Source organism: Suncus etruscus, chromosome 14 (genome assembly GCF_024139225.1).
Source record: "Suncus etruscus isolate mSunEtr1 chromosome 14, mSunEtr1.pri.cur, whole genome shotgun sequence".
In the NCBI taxonomy this organism is placed as follows: Eukaryota; Metazoa; Chordata; class Mammalia; order Eulipotyphla; family Soricidae; genus Suncus; species Suncus etruscus.
In genome coordinates, this window is record NC_064861.1 from 93323754 (window position 1) to 93343035 (window position 19282).

At 64.1% G+C, this 19282-nt stretch overlaps 3 protein-coding genes across 3 annotated transcripts; all 3 read right to left on the reverse strand.

Annotated features, from left to right (window-relative positions):
• Positions 1 to 234: 234 nt before the first annotated feature.
• Positions 235 to 3226, reverse strand: JOSD2 (Josephin domain containing 2). The gene is made up of 5 exons (XM_049787106.1): positions 2947 to 3226; positions 2300 to 2438; positions 1293 to 1418; positions 461 to 655; positions 235 to 373 (listed from the first exon to the last, which is right to left on the reverse strand). The coding sequence occupies exons 2-5, from the start codon at positions 2422 to 2424 to the stop codon at positions 238 to 240; spliced, it is 582 nt and encodes a 193-aa protein (XP_049643063.1). The 5' UTR covers positions 2425 to 2438; positions 2947 to 3226; the 3' UTR covers positions 235 to 237.
• Positions 3227 to 3381: 155 nt separating this feature from the next.
• ASPDH (aspartate dehydrogenase domain containing) lies at positions 3382 to 5882 on the reverse strand. Its single transcript, XM_049787071.1, has 7 exons — positions 5823 to 5882; positions 5449 to 5593; positions 5136 to 5220; positions 4904 to 5053; positions 4600 to 4820; positions 4369 to 4523; positions 3382 to 3496 (listed from the first exon to the last, which is right to left on the reverse strand). Exons 1-7 carry the CDS (start codon positions 5875 to 5877, stop codon positions 3453 to 3455), a joined length of 855 nt encoding a protein of 284 aa, XP_049643028.1. The 5' UTR covers positions 5878 to 5882; the 3' UTR covers positions 3382 to 3452.
• Positions 5883 to 7604: 1722 nt separating this feature from the next.
• On the reverse strand, positions 7605 to 18206 carry LRRC4B (leucine rich repeat containing 4B). The gene is made up of 2 exons (XM_049787013.1): positions 17741 to 18206; positions 7605 to 9518 (listed from the first exon to the last, which is right to left on the reverse strand). The coding sequence occupies exons 1-2, from the start codon at positions 18011 to 18013 to the stop codon at positions 7623 to 7625; spliced, it is 2169 nt and encodes a 722-aa protein (XP_049642970.1). The 5' UTR covers positions 18014 to 18206; the 3' UTR covers positions 7605 to 7622.
• Between the last annotated feature and the right edge of the window lie 1076 nt (positions 18207 to 19282).

Consider the following 19282-nt stretch of genomic DNA (forward strand, 5'->3'; position numbering starts at 1 on the left):
CGCCTTCAGTTCTGGGGATATTTCTGCTCCCCAGCTTCTGGAAGTCCCCCAGACCCCCAGAACCCCCGTCTCAGGGTGCACAAGGCAGGGGGCCCCCTCTCTGCTGCTCCCCTTCCCCCCACTCCAGGATGCTCTCGCTCCAGTCTCTGTGGCCCTCTAGTGTCCGACCCAAGTCTTGCTGGGGGCTCTCGGGGTGCAGGGCGGGCGGCCAGGGAGAGAAAGAGCGAGTCGGGGTGCTCAGCCAGTGGCAGTTTTATTGGGCGCGGGCGTCGCCGAGTCGGCCTGCAGCCAGGACCCCCGCTCCTCCACGTCCTTCGTCACCACCAGCAGCACCTCGCACAGACCCTGGGCCAGCGCCGCCGCCAGGAAGGCCCTGCACGGAGGAACGGGGAAACTGAGGCAGGGCCGCGCGCGAGAGTGGGGTATGGGGAGGCTCAGGGCTCCGGCCGGGCCCCCGCACCTGACGCCGGCCTCATCGCCCAGGGCCTCGGGCGCCCGCAGCTTCGAGTCCAGGTTGTAGTAGACGCCCCCGACCTGGCGCAGGGCCACCCAGTGGCGCCTCCGCAGCGGCAGCGACAGGAGCCCCAGGGACACGGGCGACGGCAGGTTCAGGATGAGCCCCAGCACCTGCGGCAGCGCCAACTGGGACAGCGGCCTGGGGGGGCAGAGAGTACGATGCAGCCCCGGGGCCACCCAGGCTCCCACTGACCCCCACCACTTCGGCGCCTCCCTGTCCTGCCCCAGGGAAGGAGCCACACGCTGGCCCTTCAGCCTGGGCCAGACACCCACCGGTGGTCCACTTGTCCAGCCAGTCCCACTGTCCACCCTTTCGGGGTCTCCTACCGATCACCCACCACCTGTTTTGTGATCTGCCTTCCCACAATACCCCTATTTTTTGGGGGGGGGAGTTTTTGGGCCACACCAGGCAGTGCTCAGGGGCTCAGGAGCTCGTTCCTCCTGGCTCTGCAAGGCAAACGCTTCCAAACACTTCCCACGCTGTGCAATTGCTCCGGCCCCCAGATCCCTTTTGTTTGCCATATTCTGGAGTGCCCAGGAATCACTCCTGGAGGTGCTCGGGTGGTCCCTATGGGATCAGCTATGTGCAAGGCAAACGCCCTCCCTGCTGTGCTATTGCTCCAGCCTCTCCAGTAATCCGGCCTTTACATTCTGCCACATCCAGCCCTTTGGGAGCCAGAGTGCAGGCCCAAGTGGTGGCTGTCCTGGTCCAGTCCCTGATGTCCTGAGCCCCACTGGGTAGTGGACCCCCAGCCCCCACACCCAACGCTGCCCACCTCCGCCGGTCCCACCACACAGCCGCCAAGCCCAGGCCCTGCAGGGCGGCCATGATCACGTTGACGTCATAGTTGCCGGTGCCCAGGAGGCTGCGATGGGGGTTCAGCCGGGATTCCGGGGCCAGCCTGAGTGGGAGATAGGAGAGACGGGGGAATTGGGAAGCCCCAGAAAGGGGGGGGGGTCATCTGTGCATTCCCTGCTCTCAGCCAGGAACCAGAATCTGGGGCTCTTTCTGCAGCCAACACATCCCCCACCCCGATCCCAGCCCTCTCGGGGCTCAGCACCCCTGGGCCCAGCCCCACCTCAGCCAGACCCAGAGGCCCCCAGGATCTGGCCACGCTGACTCCAGCCACCTGTTCCCAGCTCACCGCCTTGCTCCTGCCACTCCCAGCTGTCCAAGCTTGTTGTGTGTGTATGTGTGTGTGTGGGTGTGTGGGTGTGTGTGTGGGTGCCCTGCCACCCCTGCCCTTGGCTTCCCCACAAACAGCGGCCCCACTGTTCTCTCCCTGGCAGGGCCCTGAGCTGGAGAGCTTCCCTGAACCCTCAACCCCAGCTTGGAGTGTTGCAGAGTGGAATAAACTCAGCCCAAAGCAGTCTGTGGGGCTGAGACTCTGCTAGGTGGGTGCGTGGGGTGCAAGTGGGCCCTCCTAGAGAGGACAGCACGGGGGGCCCGGGAAACAGTGTGTGTGTGGGGTGTGGCTGGAGCCGCGTGTGCTTGCCAGATAAGACGGTGCATGATCCTCTAGCCAGCCATTCCGGGCTGCCCCAGTCCAAAGCACAGGCTTGCAAAGGCCCAGGGGCGCGCGGCGGAATTCAGGGGGCTCCCTAGGCAGGGCAGAGAGTGAGGGGAGCCCGGTTGTGCGGGAGAGCGACAGCATGAGCCTGAGCAGAGGCAGTTGGGGAGACAGCGGTGCCCACGGGGGAGGCTTCCCCACAGACCCCCAGAGACTGGGCGGGGGCAGGCGGGGTGCGGCGCGTGGCTGGCAGGTGTCGGGGTGCGGGGCACCTCTTGCAGATGTCGTCGGCCGCCTCCTGGCTGAAGAGCTGCTGCTGCAGGACGTTGTTGAGCGCGTGCACCGCGCACAGCTCCAGCCGCTGCCGCTCGTGGTACACCGAGGGGGGCTGGGACATGGCCGCGCCGCCTCCTGCGCGCGGCGAGGGCGTGCATCAGGCAGGGGCACCGAGCCCCGACTCTACGCTGCCCCCCCGGGCCCCCGAACCCCCGGGCGTCCCCCCACACCTGCTGGCAGGACGAGGAAGCTCGGCTCCCTCTCTCGCCGCTGCCCGGGGGCATCCCGGAGGGCCCAGGCGAGGGTCCTGATGCGGCTGCCTAGCAACGGAGCATCTCCCGGCCCCGGGATGCAGGACCCCCGCCTGGTGGGTCCCCAAGGGCGCCGCCCCCGAGCCCCCACCCCGGAAAGCCTGGCTTGCTCCCGAGACTGACAGCCGCGGAGGCTCCTCCTGCCCGACTCTAGGTTTTCGGGGGGAGGGTCCCCTTCCGGTTGCCTAGCAACGGGGACGCCCCGCCCCCGCCTGGCAACCCGGCCCCGGCCCCGACCCCCACCCCGTGCCGGAGCGATCGCTGCCCGGCCCGCCCCGGGCCCCCGCACTCCCCGGCGCGGCGCTCGCCCGTTGCCCCGGCAACGCCCTCACCCCGCCTGCCGCTCAGCTCCCCGCAACCGGGGGCTTCCGCATCCCCCCCGGGGCGGCGGCTCTCGGGATCCGGATGGCGGGCGAGGAACCCGCGCTGACTGGGCAGACGGGGCGGACTACAGCTCCCGGCGGGCCCCGCGGCCGAAACTACGACTCCCGGCCTGCCCTGGGGGCGGTTCCGGCTTCCGCTGCAGTGCCCGGAAGTCCATAGCCGGGCCGGGGCGCTGGACTACAACTCCCGTCGGGCACTGCGGCGAACACCGGAAGTGAGCCCGGCCGAGGGCGATTCTTCCCCCTCCCTTCGCGCACGCGCACGCGCACGCGCTCGCCCCCTGCTGCTCGGAGGCTGGATTCGGAGGGCAGAGAGCAGCAGGGCAGACTTGACGTCACACAGGGCCGCAAGAAAGTGGAGAAGAGGGCCTGGTCTTTATTGGGGATTTCCGGGGAAACTGAGGCGGGGCAGCTGCGGGCCCGGGTGAGGGGTGGTGCAGGAGGGCGCAGGCTTCTCAGCAGAGTTGGATCCCCGGCCTGGAGGGGAGCTGGCAGCAACCTGCAGGGGCGATGGAGAGTGAAAAGCTGGAGACAGAGTACTGCCCGGCCCTGGTTCGATCCCTGGCACCCATAGGGTCTCCCCCAAGGTCCCCCTAGTGACCGCCAGGAGTGACACTTGAGCACCACCGGTAGAGAGAGAGGAGAGAAGAAGAGAGAGCCAGGCCTTGAGACAGAGACAGGAAGGGAGAGAAGAGAGAGACAGAGACAGGAAGGGAGAGAGGGGAGAGAGGAGAGAGAGCCAGGCCTTGAGACGGAGAGACAGAGAGACAGAGACAGGAAGGGAGAGAGGAGAGAGAGAAGGGAGAGCGAGCCAGGCCTTGAGACGGAGAGACAGAGAGACAGAGACAGGGAGGGAGAGAGGGGAGGGGGGAGAGAAAGGAGAGAGAGCCAAACCTTGAGACAGAGACAGGGAGGGAGAGAAGGGAGAGAGGAGAGAGAAAGGAGAGCGAGCCAGGCCTTGAGACGGAGAGACAGAGACAGAGAGAGGAAGGCAGAGGGGGGGAGAGAGAGAGAGGAGAGAGAGCCAAACCTTGAGACAGAGACACAGAGACAGGGAGGGAGAGAAGAGAGAGACACGGAGAGAGACAGAGACAGGAAGGGAGAGAGGGGAGAGAGGAGAGAGAAAGGAGAGCGAGCCAGGCCTTGAGACGGAGAGACAGAGACAGGGAGGAAGGGAGGGGAGAGAGTTGAGAGGGGAGAGAGAGAGGAGAAAGAGAGAGGGAGAGAGGAGAGAGAGGAGAGAGAGAGACAGGCCCTGGATGCAGACCCAGTGCCAAGTGGTGGTTGCTTAGTTAGGAAGGTTCCGTGTCAGAGAAAGGGGAGGGGACAGGGGGACCCCCCCCAGCACGATCGGGGGACAGGGGGACGCACCCAGGACACTGCGCCAGAAGGCGGTGACAGTGGCCGAGCCGGTGACGGCGCCCGGCTGCGCGGGGTTCTCCCTGCGAGTGCGCACGGCGAAGCTCTGGCCCGAGGGGCCCGGGGGTCCGCGCAGCTCCACTTCCACCACGTGCATGTCGGCGAGGCTGGACGCGGGGCAGCTGTGAGGCCCCCAGACCAGCCCACCGCACCCCACTCGCCTCCCGCTGCCTAGGCGCTCACCTGAGGTCGGCCACCAGCACCCCGATCACGCCGTCGAAGCCCAGGCTGGGGGCTGCCAGGGCGGCGGCCGCCATGGTGTTGGAGTTGCGGGGGGCCAGGGGGCAGAGGCCCCGGACGGGCCCCTCGTAGAGCACCGTGCGGGGCGCGGAGCAGCTCACCTGGGCCAGGGGCCCCTCCAGCCTGAAGCCGGCGGGGTGCGTGGACATGGTGACCCGGAGGCTCTGGGCAGGGAGGGGTGAGGGTCAGCATGGCCGCGGGCGCCCGGGCCCCTCTCCGGCTCAGGGGGAGCCCAGTGCAGCTTCACCTGGAGGCCCCCAGCCGCGTCCAGCCGGGCGATGTCCTCTGTGCCCCACAGGGCCCCTCGCGCCACGAACACGGAGTGGCCCCAGCGGCCTGACGCCTCCAGAAGCTGCTGCTCAGTGCTCGCATCCGCCAGGGCTGAGGGGGACCCCACCTGGGGGGTGCAGTGTGGCGGTGCTGAGCCCGGTGGGGTGCAGGCCGGGAGGGGTGTGGTGGGGCGGAAAAGCGGGGCTCACCAGCAGGTCTGCATGCTGCAGGATCCCGCCACCAAATTCCTGGGTGATTTTGGGGTGAGCCACTTCCACCACGAGGTCCGGGTGCCTGGGAAGGGGAGGAGGGAGAGACCCTGGCCGGCCTGGAGGGATGTTCGGGCCCATGGATGGGGGGGACCCTAGCTCTCACTCCCAGCAAGGATGGGGTTGTATTCCTGTGCACAGTGGGGTGAACCGGAGCCAGTGAGGGCAAGGACGGTGTCCCTTGCCCCAGCGACCCAGGGGTGTCAGGACTGGCCTCTGGGGGAGCCCCCACTCACTCACGGGAGGCACTGACCTCTCCCCCAGCTCCGCAAGGTTCTGGAGCTGCAGGGAAGGAGGGACGAGCCCCGCCATGCGGTCTGGGTTCCGGTTCCAGACAAACACCAGCTCCAAGCCCAGGTCTGGCCCCTGGCTCAGCAGGTGGGAGACCAGGGACTGTCCTGGGGAGGGGGGCAGGGACTGAGAGCGGGCAGGACCCTGGGGTGTGGGGATAGAGATGGGGGAGACAGACCCAAGGAGGAGGGGGCTCTCTGGGGCCGGTGGGGAAGGCCACAGGTTCTGGGTAGGACATGTCTGCTGGCCCTGCAGCGGGGAGCTTGGAAGAAGCACGCATAGAAGCCCCAGAAATGTGTTGGGGTGCACAGGAGGTGAGGGCAGTGCAGGACTCACCGAGGCGGCCAAAGCCCAACACCCCCACCCTGCGCGGGCTGCTGTTGGGAGCCATGCCGGAGCCCCGTCTGTCTATCTGTCCCTCTGTCTCTCTGCCCCTCTCTCCGTCCTCCTGAGCAGCCCGGCCGCTGACCTTTGCACATCGGCCCCAGTGATCCGTCCTTCCCCCTCCCGCTGCTACTGAGGCCTCAGGTACGGATTTGCTGCCAGAGGCTCCGGGAGACCCCTGGGGCTGAGTTTAGGGTTTGAGCCCCCCCTTCTCCGAGCTGTGGTGACCCCTGGACTCCTATCCTTGGGCCACCTTGGTTCCTGGCCTCCCACCGGGCTGTCATGGAAACTGGATCTGGCAGGAGGGTGGGGGAGCCTGGCTCTGCCCCCAGCTGCCACGTCCTGACCTGCCACTTTCCTTCACTCATCTTGGGGGCCCCCCACTCCTGTCTGCGGGGCCACTGCACCCCCCAGCCCAGGTCTGGGGCCATGAGCCTGCTCCCTCCTAGCATCTCAGTGGCTGACCCTGCACCCTCCATGTCCCCTGTATGTTCCCCCCCCCCCGTATGTTCTCCCTCGCTCCTTCTCCCCACTTCCCACCCCCAGAAGCCTGAGAGGAGCCCAAGATCCCAGGTCTGGGAGGGAGGGGGTGCCTGGAGGCAGAGCCCAAGGCTGGGAGTCCCCCCCACCAGTGCTTGAGCTGAGTGCCAGATAAGGGAGGAATTCTGGGAGATTAGAGACCGTGGGAGGACAGGACGACTGGGCAGGGGGCCAGGGTGGGGGGAGGCGCGCTAACACCCGGCTCTGCCCACCCCACCGCAGCTTTTGCTGCGTAGACACTGTGGGCTCTTAGGGGCGATTGTGCGGAGAGCGAACTCGTGACCCTATTTGGCTTTCCCAGGCCCGAGGTGACCACGGTGGCCTTATATGGCCCTGGGCAGCCCCGGGAGCCCCCAGAAGAGAAGATTCACAGCCTCCCATTTCTTCTGCTTGGAGATGGGGTGCATGGCCAGGGTGGGGGAACTGAAGAGGCCAAAATGCCCAGAGATGCCCTCCTGTTTCTGGACCACCCATGGCAGCATTCGGGTTCCTCCTGGCTCTGTGCTCTGAAATGACTCCTGGCAGGCTCAGGAACCCTACGGGATGCTGAGGATCGAACCCGGGTTGGTCGTGGGCAAGGCCAACGCCTTTCCCGCTGTGCTGTGCTGTCGCTCTCGTCCCATGACACACACAGGCCCCCGACTCTGCTTCCCTGCCCCCTACCCCAGGGAACACTTGGTTGTCCTCTCTCTTGCAATCCTTTCCATGACCAAAAAAAAAATATTTTTTTACTTTTTCCATGTTTTTTTAAAGTAATTACAGAGCAGGTAGTCGTCGACGCAAACCTCCCTTCAGTATCAAAAGAGTCCGTGGGTGGGGGCAGGAGAAGGCTGAGGGGCCGAGGGAGGGGGTCGGGGCGCCCCCACCCCCAGCACCGGGGCGGGGTGTCCTGGAAGGGGCTCAGTGCCTTGGGCAGGGGCGCGGAGGGCGGCGTGGGGGGCTCGGCTGTCTCTCTGGGGGGAGAGGGGAGGAGGGCGGGTCAGGCGTCAAACTGCAAAAAAATGAACCGTAAAAGGGCGGGGGAGATGGTGGGGAGGGGACGGGGCTCCCCTCGGAAAATCCTCCTCTCCAGGGCCCGGGGCGGGGGGGGGATCCTGAGTCCCTGTGTCCGTCCCGGGCGGGGGGCGCTGGGTCGAGGGGCCGGGAGCCCTGGAGCCCTGGAGCCCTGGGTCCGTCGGCGCTCTGCTCCGCTCCGCTCCCCCGGGCGGCCCCTCAGATCTGCGTCTCCTGCACGTTCTCCTTGGAGCCGCTCTTGAAGAGCAAAGGTTCGTGGATGGAGTTGAGGCCGCCGGGGCCCTTGGCGCCGCCGCCGCCGCCGCCGCCGCCCGGGTTGCCGTAGTGCGCCTTGAAGGCGGCCGCCACGTAGTGGTGGTGGTTGAGGTGGTCGCGCTCCAGCGCGGGCAGGGCCAGGTGGCTGTCGCCGCCCACCACGCCCGCCCCGCCGGCCGCCGCGGCCGCCGCCGCCACCGACACGGCCGAGGCGGCCGGCAGCTCGTCCTCCACGTTGATGATCTCCACGGTGCGCGTGGGCCCGTGGTGCTTGTGCAGCTGGTGCTGCTTGCGCAGCTTGTAGAAGGCCACGAGCATCACGGCCGCCATGAAGGTGATGGCCACGAAGCAGCCGATGATGATCTTGGTGGTCTTCATCACGTCGTCCAGGTCCTTGAGCGCGTTCTCCGTCACGTCCGTGATGGGCACCGTGAAGGGCTTCTCGGTGGGCCGCGAGGAGCGCGGGGCGGGCGCCGTGGTGGACGCGGCGGCGGCGGCGGCGCCCAGCGCCTCCCCGGGGCGCGCCCCGCCGCCGCCCCCCGCGCCGCCGCCCCAGGCGCCGTCGGTCGTGGGCCCCGGGGGCTCCTTCTCGGTGCCGCGCGGCTGCAGGGCCTCCTCCCCGGGCTGCGCCTCCAGGGTCTCCACCGTCACCGTGGTGAAGTAGGTGTAGCCGCCGCCGGGCCCGGGGCCGCCGCCGCCCGCGCCCCCGGGGCCGCCGCCCGGGCCCGCGCCCGCGCCGCCCACGCCGCCCCCGGCCGCCACGGGGTCCACGGCCGACACGTTGAGCGTGGCCGACGCCGTGGTGTTGCCCGCCGAGTTGGTGACCATGCAGGTGTACTGGCCCGTGTCCTGCACCGTGACGTTGGTGAAGTTGAGCGTGCCGTCGTGCAGCACCGAGATGCGCACGCGGTAGGAGCCGTGCGTCATGAGCGTGCCGTTGGGCGTGAGCCAGTTGACCGAGGTCATGGAGGTGCCCGTGCGGCACTTGAGCTCGGCCGCCATGCCCTCGGTGACGTTGAGGTCCGTGGGCGGCTCCACGATGACGGGCGCGTAGCACGTGAAGTGCGACTGGTCCAGCTCGCCGATGTAGCGGCCCTTGAGGCCGGCGGGCGCGTGGCAGCGCGCGCAGCAGGTGGTGTTGGACGGCACGGTCTCCTTGAGCCACCAGCTGAGCCACAGCACGTCGCAGTTGCAGTGCCAGGGGTTGTGGTTGAGGTGCACGCGCTCGAGGCGGTGCAGCGGCGTGAAGAGGTCGTGCGGCAGCGACATCAGGTTGTTGTGCGACAGGTTCAGCTCCTCCAGCGACTTGAGGTCGTCGAAGGCGTTGCGCTCGATGGTGGCCACCTGCGCGTGCATGAGCCACAGCTTGCGCAGGCTGCTCAGGCCCTGGAAGGAGCCGGGCCGGATGAGGTCCAGCCGGTTGCCCGACAGCTCCAGCTCCTCGAGGCGCACGAGCGCCGTCAGGTTGGGGATGTCCTTGAGGTTGCACATGCCCAGGTTGAGGTAGCGCAGGTTCACCAGGCCCTCGAAGGCCGCCTCCGAGATGTACTCGAGCCGCTTGAGCTCGCCCAGGTCCAGGCGGCGCAGCGAGGGCACGCGGTTGAAGGCGTAGGACGGGATGCTCTCGATGGGGTTGTTGCGCAGCCACAGCTCGCGCAGCTTGGACAGGTACTCGAAGGCCTGCGTGGGCACCGTGGTCAGCCGGTTGTCGAACAGCTCCAGCGTGTTGAGGCTCGGCAGCCCGTTGAAGGCGCCCACCTCGATCTTGCGCACCAGGTTCTTGCTCAGCTGCAGGATCTCCAGGTGCCGCAGGTGCTTGAAGGTGTCGGTGCGGATCACCTGGGCGGGCGGGGAGGTGGGGGGGAGAGGAAGGGGGAGATGCGGGTCAGAGGGCGCGGCCCCCCCCCCCCCCGCACCCGGCGCTGCCCTGAGGGGCCGGGGGCCGCCTCTCGTAGGGCTCAGGGTGCGGTTCTGGCTCTGCGCTTGGGGCTCGCTCCCCGCTCTGAGAAGAGCCCATTGGTGAGTCTGTTCAGGCCGACTCGCGGCTCTGTGCTCAGAGCTCACTTGCAAGTCTATATGTTCAGGGCTGACTCGCGGCTCTGTGCTCAGGGCCCACTCCTCGCAGGGCTCAGGACCCTCTGGGGTATCTGGGATGAAACCCCAACTGTGCGCAAGGCAGACCACTTCACTCCTGTACCGCAATACCTCCACAACCCTGTTTGTTTGCACCTGAAGGTGCTTAGGGCTCACTCCTGACTCTGCACTCAGGGATCACTTCTGCTGGCTTGGGGTGCCAGGTATTGAACCTCGCTTGGCCACATGTAAGGCCAGCGTCCTCCCCGCTGTGCTGTCTTCTGGCCCTGAAGTTCTATCCTTAAACTTTTCTTTCCCCTCAGAAAGTCCCGTTGGGAAGCAAGTTTGGTGCTTTGGTGCAGTCAAATGTGGACTGACCCCCCCCCACCATGTCCTCCTGACCCCGGATGGCATTTGTGGCCTCTGTGTCTGCCCAGAGCAGAGGGACCTCAGACATGTTGTGTCTGTGAGGGGACACAATGGCCGGATAGGGTCTAGTCCCACAACAGCACTCTCGTGACTTGGGTGACACCTCACGGATGGTGTATTGGCAAAGGGAGCCAGGGAAAGAGCGGCCATGCAAGGCAGGGGAAGGGGAGAGAGATAGACAGAGACGGAGAGTTTGGGTAGCAAAAACCTGTTTCAAGGAGGGCTCAGAGTCACCTGCCCACTTTGCCCAGAAAAGGGGTCCACTTCCTGTTTAGTCCAGGCCCTGGGAACACCCCAATTACCTGCATACCCTGAAAACTCGGCTGCAGGGGTGCATGGTGGAGGGCGCTCTGGATTGTTCTGTGGAAACTGGTGGGCGGTGCATCCTGCAGTGCCAACACCCAGAGCTGCCCCCCTGGGGTTCCTGATCCTCCTGTCTCCAGGGTCTGTTGGGGCTCAAGTCTTTTTAGCCAAGAGGGCTGAGCCAGCCCATCTGCCTTGCCCTGCTGGAGGGCATCTCTTTCTCCTTGCTTCCGGTCTGAGTTCAGTCTAGAATCTGGGTTGGTTTGGGTTTGATTTGGGGGCTACTCTGTGCAGTGCTCAGGACTTACTCCTGGCTCTGTGCTCAGGGGTCTCTCCTGGCCATGTTAGGGAACCATATTGGGTGTTGGCTTGGCCAATGCCTTAACCCCGTCCTCTCCCCAGCCCTGTTTTTTGTTTTTTGTTTTTCCTTTTGGAGGTTTCCCTTAACATTTGTCCTGAAGACCAAACCAAAGTCAGCCAGTTTCTCTTGCCTCGGACAGATAAACGGGACCCTCACCCCCCACTCTGCTATGGTCAGATGACGGGGGCAGACAGCTCTATGTAATGAAGTGCCAGTTCCAGGCTGACGTCCGAGGCCTGGGCTCAGGAAGACCGTGTGGGAGCTGGGTCACCCGGGGTTACCCACTCCTGGGCCTCCTGCCATCACCAGGCCTGGTGGCTTCCAGCCAGGGACGGGGACATCATTCGCCCTTAATGTCACAGCTGCAAAGCCGCAGAACCAAGACTGCGCCGGTGTGTCCCGGATCTAAGTGGGGGTGTCCCTGGCATGCCTGTCCCCCAAACTGGGATGGGAGGGGCTGTCTGGGGTGTGAGGAGTCTATCTGCTATTCCGACAGACAATACTTGGAGCACCGACAATATGTCAAGCCTCCAGCCAGGCTGATGGGAGGGATCTTAGGGAAGCCCAGCCTCAGCCCTGTCAGCATAGCTCGGGGTGCACATGGGAGAGACTCTGAGCATGGGAACATTGCTTGTGATCACCGAGGGGGTAGTGTTGCAGACAGGGGCTGGGCGGTTCTGGTGGCAGAGAAGTAGGTAGGTGCCCTTCACCGGCACTAAGTCTAGGACCACATGGATGGTCTCAGCCCTGTCTGAGCTCTGAATCCCTGTTGCCCAGACTTCCAGAAGTCCTTTGTTAAAAATTTAACTATGGGGGCCGGAGCAGCAGGACAGCAGAGGGGCCAGTGCTTGCCTTGCATGTAGCTGACCATGTTGGATATCCGGCATACCATAGGGACCTAAGCCTGCCAGGCTTTTCCTGAGCACAGAGCCAGGGGGTAACTCCTGATCACCGGGTGTAAACAAAATTTAACTGTGGGTTGGGCATTAGGGATAGGAATGAGGGTGGACGCTTTCTTTGCTTTGGTTTGATCCCCAGCAGCCCACATGGTTCTCCGAGCCCTGTTGAGAGTGATCCCTGAACACTGCTGGGTGTGGCCCCCAAACACAAACAAAATAAGTTAAAAATTTAACTGAGGAGCCAGAGTGGTGGCACAAGTGGTAGGGCACTAGTCTTGTGCGCGCTAACCTAGGACAGGCCAGTTTCAATCCCCCGGCATCCCAAATGGTCCCCGAGCCAGGAGCGGTTTCTGAGCACATAGCCAGGAGTAACCCCTGAGCATCACCGAGTGTGGCCCAAAAACAAACAAACAAAAAAAATTGTCGGGATCAGGCTCTTGATTCACAGGAGGCCAACCTCGGTTTGGTCCCCAGCACCCTATAAGGTCCCCTGAAGCCATCAGGAGTGATCCCTGAGTGAGCACAGAGTCAGGAGTAAACCCTGAGCACTGGCAAACATGGCCCCCAAATGAACAAAATAGTAATTAATAAATTAACAAAAAATACAGGATAATCTCACTTCTCTGTGGCCTATAGAACAATTGAGTGAGGAAGCAATTAAAGGGGGGTATGCCTAGATCCCCTTGATCCCAGAGCTTAGGAGAAGGACAGAGAAGGGAAGAAAGAAATTAAGGCAGGAAGGAAGAAGATGAGCCAGGGAAGTGATGGGGGGCAGGACTTGGGCTCTGGCAATATGGCGATTGGGGGAGAGCAGAGCAGCTCCACAGCCAAAGCACAGACTTGTCCACCCTGGAGACAGGAGAGCTCAGCTGCGACCACCCAGCTTGGTCATGTGTCTGCCAAGGACACAGGTGGAGGAGATGGAGACAGGAGCACTGTGGAGGGAGTGACACTGGCGGTGGGATTGGTGTTGAAATAGAATATACCAAGGGGCCAGAGTGACAGCACAGCGGGGAGGGCATGTGTTTGCCTCGCAAGCAACTGACTGGGGTTTGATCCGGCATCCCAGAGGGTCTCCTGAGCACTGCCAGGAGTGACTCTGAGTATCGTCAAGTGTGGGGCCCAAAACTCCAAATAAATAAGCAAATAAATGTCATGTGCCTCAAACTCAGCTATCGATAACTTCGTAGATCACGCTTCCTTAATTAAATGAAACAATACTTTTTGGCTTTTGCGCCATACCCAGCAGCACTCAGCAGGGCTTTGGAGTCAGTGTGAACTTTTTGGACCATTGCTGGAAGAAACCTAGAGCACAGGGCCAGGAGTAACAACAGGCACTGGACAGGGAGTAAAAAGAGCACTGATCCAGGAGTAACACAAAGCACTGGGCAAGCGTAGCCCTGAGTACCTCTGGGTGTGTTACCAGAAACCAAAGTCAAGAAGAAACGAGAGCCGGGGGCATGATTTGAGGAGGGCAATAGGGACGACTTGGGGACCCTGCCTGGCCCCTTATTTCCTGGTGGTAGCAAGAGGCCCTGAAGTGCTGCGGTTGGAGCCAGACATGGAACTGGGGTCCCTGGGCTGTTTATCCACACCCAGGAGAGGGACTGAGCCTGAGGTTGGGGTGTTCAGGAGGGGAACTCCCACCTGTAGTCTCTGGGAGTGGGTGGGCTGAGGGCTTTGGGGAACAGTGGGAGACCAGGGCTCTTGGCCCTCTTCATGCCACAGTCACCCGGGGACTGGGGAACCCTGGGGTGCATGAGGTACCTCTGCGGTTCAGGGATCTCCCTAGGACTAGAGGCTGGAGCAATAGCACAGCGGTAGGGCATTTGCCTTGCACATGGCTGATCTGGGACCAAACCGGGTTGGAACATCAGCATCCCACATGGTCCCCCAAGCCTGGCAGGAGTGCTTTCCGAGACCAGAGCCAGGAATAACCCAAGAGCGCCACCGGGTGTGGCCCAAGTACAAAAAAAAAAAAGTCTCCCTAGTTTGGTTTTGAGGCCACATCCAGCGGTGCTCAGGTCTCAGAAATCACTCCAGGCAGGATCAGGGGAACCAATAAAGTGCCCGGGAATCACACCGGATTGGTCTTTCCGGCCTCTGTTAGCCCTGAGAATAGAGTCCGCCTTCCAGGAGCCTCCACACTGGGGCGCTCACCCTGCAACTGGTCGGCTGGGATGGGGCCCAGCACGACAATGAAACCCCGAAGAAAGCACCTTGCTCTCCCCCTTGGGCCCCAAGCGTGGTGTCTGTGCTGGCTCCAAGAACCCAGGAAGGGGAAGCCTAGGGCAACCACTCTCCACTCCGTCCTGCCAGGAGGTTTCCACCTCTTCGGGGTTGTGGGCTAGAAGAGTAGGGGGGTTGGTGGGCATTGAGCCCACATTCAGCTGTCAAGCTCTTTCTGGAAACTTTGGGGCTCCTTACTAGGTATTTCCCGGAAGAACTGAGGGGTTCCTGAGGACCGACGACCCCCTCCCCACCTGTCCACAGCTTCTGTGCTCATGGCCTGCCCAAGCCCCTGGCGGGCCTCCGGGACCCAGAGCGGCCCAGAAAGCGGCGCCGCTGTTCTTTAGGCTTAGCAGAGCCTGCTGGGAGATGGGGGCCGGGTGTCCAGAGGCACCATCTGAGGGACCCCGGGAAGGATTGGTGGTGGCTCAGGGGCTGCCGAAGTTCAGCTGTCTGGGTTGGGGGGGGGGCACTTTTCGGAAGAGCATCGGCCACAGCGCGGGGAAACAGCCGCGCACACATGCTCAAGGCCCTGGACACAGACACACTGGGCGCATATCCACAGACGGACACACGATTCTAAAGGCGCGCGCGCGCGCAGGGACCAGCGCAAGGCTCACGCGGGGGAGAAACACGCGCGCACTCAGACGCGGAGACGCAAACGCACGCGCGCGCGCACACACATTCACGCGCGCATGAGCAGAGACGCACACTCGTGCGCACCGACACACCATCGCACACGGACGCACCCTGGCAGGCGCGCGCGCACGCATGCATACACATACACGCACACACACGCATGCACACACATGCACGCACGCACGCGCACACACACACACAAGCACGCGCGCGCAGGGCGAGCGAGTGGAGACAAAGGAAAGGCCGGCTCCCCGCCGCTGCCAGCAGCCGTGGGCACAGGGCGGGTAGGACCGTCTCGGCGGACAAGCCCGGACAAGCGGACGGGGCCTGCAGGGGCGAGCGGGGCGCGGACAGGCACGGGGGAGGCGGAGACCCCCCCGCCAGCCCCTGCCCGGAGAGGCCTCTCGCCCCCCTTCCGGAGAACCCGGGTTGCGGGTGCCGGCGGGGCGGGCGGGGTCTCCGGCCGGTCCCTCTGCAGCAGCAGCTCAGGGAGGCGCCGGCTCGCACACTTGGGGCTCGAGCGCCCCAGTGCGGAGACGCGTGGAAGGCCGACTCCGCTCGCAGGGCCAGCAGGCCACAAGCCGACCCCCGCAAGCAGACGCCCACCTGCATTCCACCCGGCACCCGGAGGGCCCCCCAGAGCCCCGCCAGGAGGCAGCCCTGAGCACCGCACGGTGCGGCCCCAAAGCCCAAACCAAAGTAGGGAGACTCCTGAACCTCAGAGGCGCCTCTCCGGGCTTCGGGGAGCCCCGACAACTCATACCCTCTGCACCCGTGCTGGCTCTGCTAGTGCCTTTTTAGCGTTTGGCCCTGAAAATCGCCTCCTCGGCCACCGCCATTGCTGCCGGTGACTCTGGGCCTCTTTGGGGGACCTTGGAGTCCCAACCTTCCCGCGTGGTCTGTACCCCACTGCACTGCAGGCCGGGAAAAGCCCTGGGTGCCCCTGAGGGAGATATTGGGGTGCAGCGGGGTGCGGGGACAGGTGAGCGCCCAGGGACCACCTGGAAACCACCTGCGGCTTCCAAGACCCAGAACACTCCCCGGGCCCCACTGCCAGGCTAGGGGACACGCACCGGTGGGTTCCAGCCCACTGCATGGCACACGTGTTTACACATGGGCACACATGAGCAGGGTACATGTGTGTGTGTGTGTGTGTGTGTGGACAGACAGTCCCTGACACAGACCATGGGCTCCTCCCTGCTCCTCCCTGCTCTCCCTTCTTCCCTCTCACCCCAATACACCTTGGGTCAGCACCCCGGGATGCAGACACTGGAAACTGAGGCCAGTGAGCCTCTGGCCTACTATGGGGCGTAGTCTGCCCCCCACCCCCAGCCCACCCCAGGCTCTGCCCCAGCTCCCACACAGGGACGCTCAAGCCTTTGCTAAATTAATTCGCCTTCAATTTGTAATGAATAATTAAAAAACCCACGGCCTGGGCCCAGCGACCGCACAGCACTCAGAGCTCAGAGCTGACGGGAACTCTGGCTTGAACACCCACCGGCCAGCTCACTTTGGGGACGGGATGGGGACTGGGAAAGGCGCAAGTGTTTTCCTCTCGAATCCCAGACAGGTGAGAGGGGGCCGCTCTAGACTTTCTGCCCTTGGGGATGGACCCCTGGGGTTGGGAGACCTGAGGTAGGTGTTGGGTGTCCCCAGGGAGTGGTCATGCAGCCTCCCAGAAAGTGTTCAGTTGGGATCACAGATGCGGAATTGGGGGTCAGGATGTGAGGGCCACTCAGGTTGACTTCGAGGGGAGGGGGTCTGCCCAGGAAAGCCTGTGAAGTCCCAGTTTCATCGCGGACCCCTGGGGCCTCCCTGAGCCCAGCCCAGGCCCCCCAAAGTCAGCACAAACTGGGTCCTCACCTGCCACCAAACCAGGCAGGCCCCATGTGGTCCTCGCATCTGTCCCCACGTCTGTTCCGTGTCTGACTCCCCACACCCTATTTCTGCCCAGAAACAGCAGCCCCTATGTCTCGTGTTGCCTGTCATGAGGGTCCCTCTCTGTGATCCAGACTCTTGGTTCCATGGTGGGAACATGCACTGAACCAAGTAAGAGAGTAAGGGGGACACGGGGGGGGGGGGGGCTGGACGATGCCAGCACACCTGTCCTCTGGCTACCCACAGGCAACACCAGAGGGTGGGGGGGGCACTGGGAGAGCTTCTGGCTCAGGCGAGCACATCATTACACATGATCACACTCACTCTTACATACTGTCACACGCTGTCACACATGGTCACACTGTCTCACGCACTGTCACACTCGGTGTCACACTCACACTGTCGCTCTCACACAGCGTCACACTCTCCTTGCCAGCCGAGAGGAGCTGCCCACACCTTTGGGCACAGAGCGCAGCATCTCAGGAGCTGAGGCACCTGCAGCAGCAGTGTCTCCTGTTTGAGGGACAGGGCGGCCTTCCCAGGACCCCAGAGGATGGAGAGATGACAGACGCACGGGAAGGAGGGAGCGCTGGATTCTGCTAGCCAGAGCTAACACCCCTGACATCTTTGCTTTGCTTTTTTTTGTTTGTTTGTTTTTGTTTCTTGGGTTACACCCGGCAGCGCTCAGGGGTTACTCCTGGCTCTACTCTCAGAAATCACTCCTGGCAGGCTCGGTGGACCGTATGGGATGTCGGGATTCGAACCACTGTCCTTCTCTACATGCAAGGCAAACGCCCCACCTCCATGCTACCTCTCCAGCCCCCTGACATCTTTGCAGTTGTGTAGAGGGGAACCCTCCTGGCCCTGGCAGCCACCCCAGGGCCCCACAGCCACAGGGGTCTGGTCCAGGACATCCCCTGCTCATTTGGCCGCTCTGCAGCAGGGGGTGGGTCCCCTGCACATCTGGGTCTTGGTGGAAAAGGTGGGGCCGCCTTAGGGGTCGGGAGGGGCAGAGAGCCAGAGGGGCTCAGCCCAGGGCCTGCGTTATCCGCCATCAGTGCCCCACAACCCGTCCGGCGCACCCCAGGACTCTCAGCTTTGGCGCCTCATTCCGCGTTTCCAGCGCCCCCCCCCCCAAAGACCCCATTTTCCATGCAACCTAGCGCGGCTCTGCCCCACCCCCCTTGCCCAAGGTGAGGCCACGCCTGTCCGGCACACAGCCATGGCCCGTGTCCCCGCGCCCTGCTCACCTGGATGCCATTCTCTTGCAGGTTCAGGTAGCGCGTGTTGACCGGGATGCTGGCGGGCACTTCAGCCAGGTCCCTTCGCGTGCAGATGACCCGGCTGGCCTGGTTGCTGCACGAGCAGGCCGCGGGGCAGGAGGTGGCGGGCGGGGCGCCCCCGGAGGCAGCGGCGGCGCCCAGGGGCGGTGACACGAGCCACAGGAAGAGCAGCGCCCCGCGGGGCCACCACATCCTAGCGGGCGGCCGCGGGGGGCGCGCGGAGCCGCGGGCGCGCGCCATCCTCAATGTTCATGCTCCGTGCGGACGGCGGGGCGCTGCGGGGAGACAGGGACACGGGTGAGGGGCGCGCGCGGTGCCCTGGCAGGCGGGGAGGAGCCCGAGTGGCCCCACTCGGGAAAGCGAGCCCAGGGCAGGAAGGTGCCAAGAGCCTGGTGGGGCCGGTTTGCGACCTCTCCCTGGGTGCAACCAGGCAGAGGGGTCCCCAGCCCCACCTGGGTGATCCTGGGGCACGGGTGTGTGGGCCATTCTCCCAAATAAATGAAACAGACCTGAGTTAAAAGAACACACACACACACACACACAACTTAGTTCTAGGGCCCAAGCCATAGCACAGTCGGGGGGGATTGTCTTGCACACTGCCGACCACGGTTCCATCCCCAGCATCCCATAGGATCCTTCCCAGTCCCTGATAGGAGGGATCCCTGAGCACTGTCAGGTGTGGTCCGCAAAACAAAACACTTAAAATTTCGCCTAATTTCTAAAAGGGAGGTTGGAGGGTGGGGACACAGGGCAGGGACAGACCAGCGGGGCAGGGTAGGGGGGCGCCCAGCAGTGCCCTCCCAGGCACCCAGAACGGGCATGGACTAGTGCGAGTCCTTCCCATAGGCATGGGGGCAGCGGGGCTCGGGGTCACCCACGACAGGGCCCAGCAGAGGACCAGGCCCACAGGCATGGCGCGGGGAGCACGCAGAGTAGGCGTGGGACTAGCACGGGTTCTCTGAGCCCAGAGACAGCCCCTTGGCCCCCCGCTTCTCGCTTGGAGAAGGGCCATAGACCTGGGCCGGCTGGCAGGGCGGAGAATCAGGCCCAACACTAAGCCAAGGGACAGACATGGGCCCTGGCCCTGGGGGTGTTGCCGGAAGCCCCCAATTTGCAGAGAAACACGGGGAGGGGCAGGATTGGCCAAGGGCAGGAGCAGTGATGGGGCTCAGACACCCTCACAACTGGGCCCCCTTTCCTCCACGGTGGGTCCGCTGCAGGACACGGCCCAGGACACACCCTCCGGGGGGACGCAGCCAAGCCCGCACACGCTTACACACACGCGCACACTCATGATACCTCCATGCACGGACGCAGGACATGCGCACCCTAAGCGTGCATATACGCGTGTGCGTGTGAGCACGCGCATACACGCGGGCGCGCACACGCGCGCACACGCACGACCATGCACGCACGCGCCCTCCCTCCCACTGCAGCTTCCCCGAGCCTTTCCGCGCATATGGAGAAAAATGCGTCTGCGCATGTCCGTGCACCGTCCCCGCTAGAGAC

What these genes read in the sequence shown, in the direction of transcription:
- JOSD2 (XM_049787106.1), bottom strand. Translation starts at nt 2,424, where the DNA reads ATGTCCCAGCCCCCCTCGGTGTACCACGAGCGGCAGCGGCTGGAGCTG. An exon ending in GTGTGGTGGGACCGGCGGAG is followed by an intron (nt 656 to 1,292) that starts GTGGGCAGCGTT and finishes CTGCCCCCCCAG; the next exon opens with GCCGCTGTCCCAGTTGGCGC. An exon ending in GGCGATGAGGCCGGCGTCAG is followed by an intron (nt 374 to 460) that starts GTGCGGGGGCCC and finishes TCCTCCGTGCAG; the next exon opens with GGCCTTCCTGGCGGCGGCGC.
- ASPDH (XM_049787071.1), bottom strand. Translation starts at nt 5,877, where the DNA reads ATGGCTCCCAACAGCAGCCCGCGCAGGGTGGGGGTGTTGGGCTTTGGC. An exon ending in GTTGGGCTTTGGCCGCCTCG is followed by an intron (nt 5,594 to 5,822) that starts GTGAGTCCTGCA and finishes CCCCCTCCCCAG; the next exon opens with GACAGTCCCTGGTCTCCCAC. An exon ending in CTTCTGGCGCAGTGTCCTGG is followed by an intron (nt 3,497 to 4,368) that starts GTGCGTCCCCCT and finishes TCGCCCCTGCAG; the next exon opens with GTTGCTGCCAGCTCCCCTCC.
- LRRC4B (XM_049787013.1), bottom strand. Translation starts at nt 18,013, where the DNA reads ATGGCGCGCGCCCGCGGCTCCGCGCGCCCCCCGCGGCCGCCCGCTAGG. An exon ending in TGCAAGAGAATGGCATCCAG is followed by an intron (nt 9,519 to 17,740) that starts GTGAGCAGGGCG and finishes CCGCCCGCCCAG; the next exon opens with GTGATCCGCACCGACACCTT.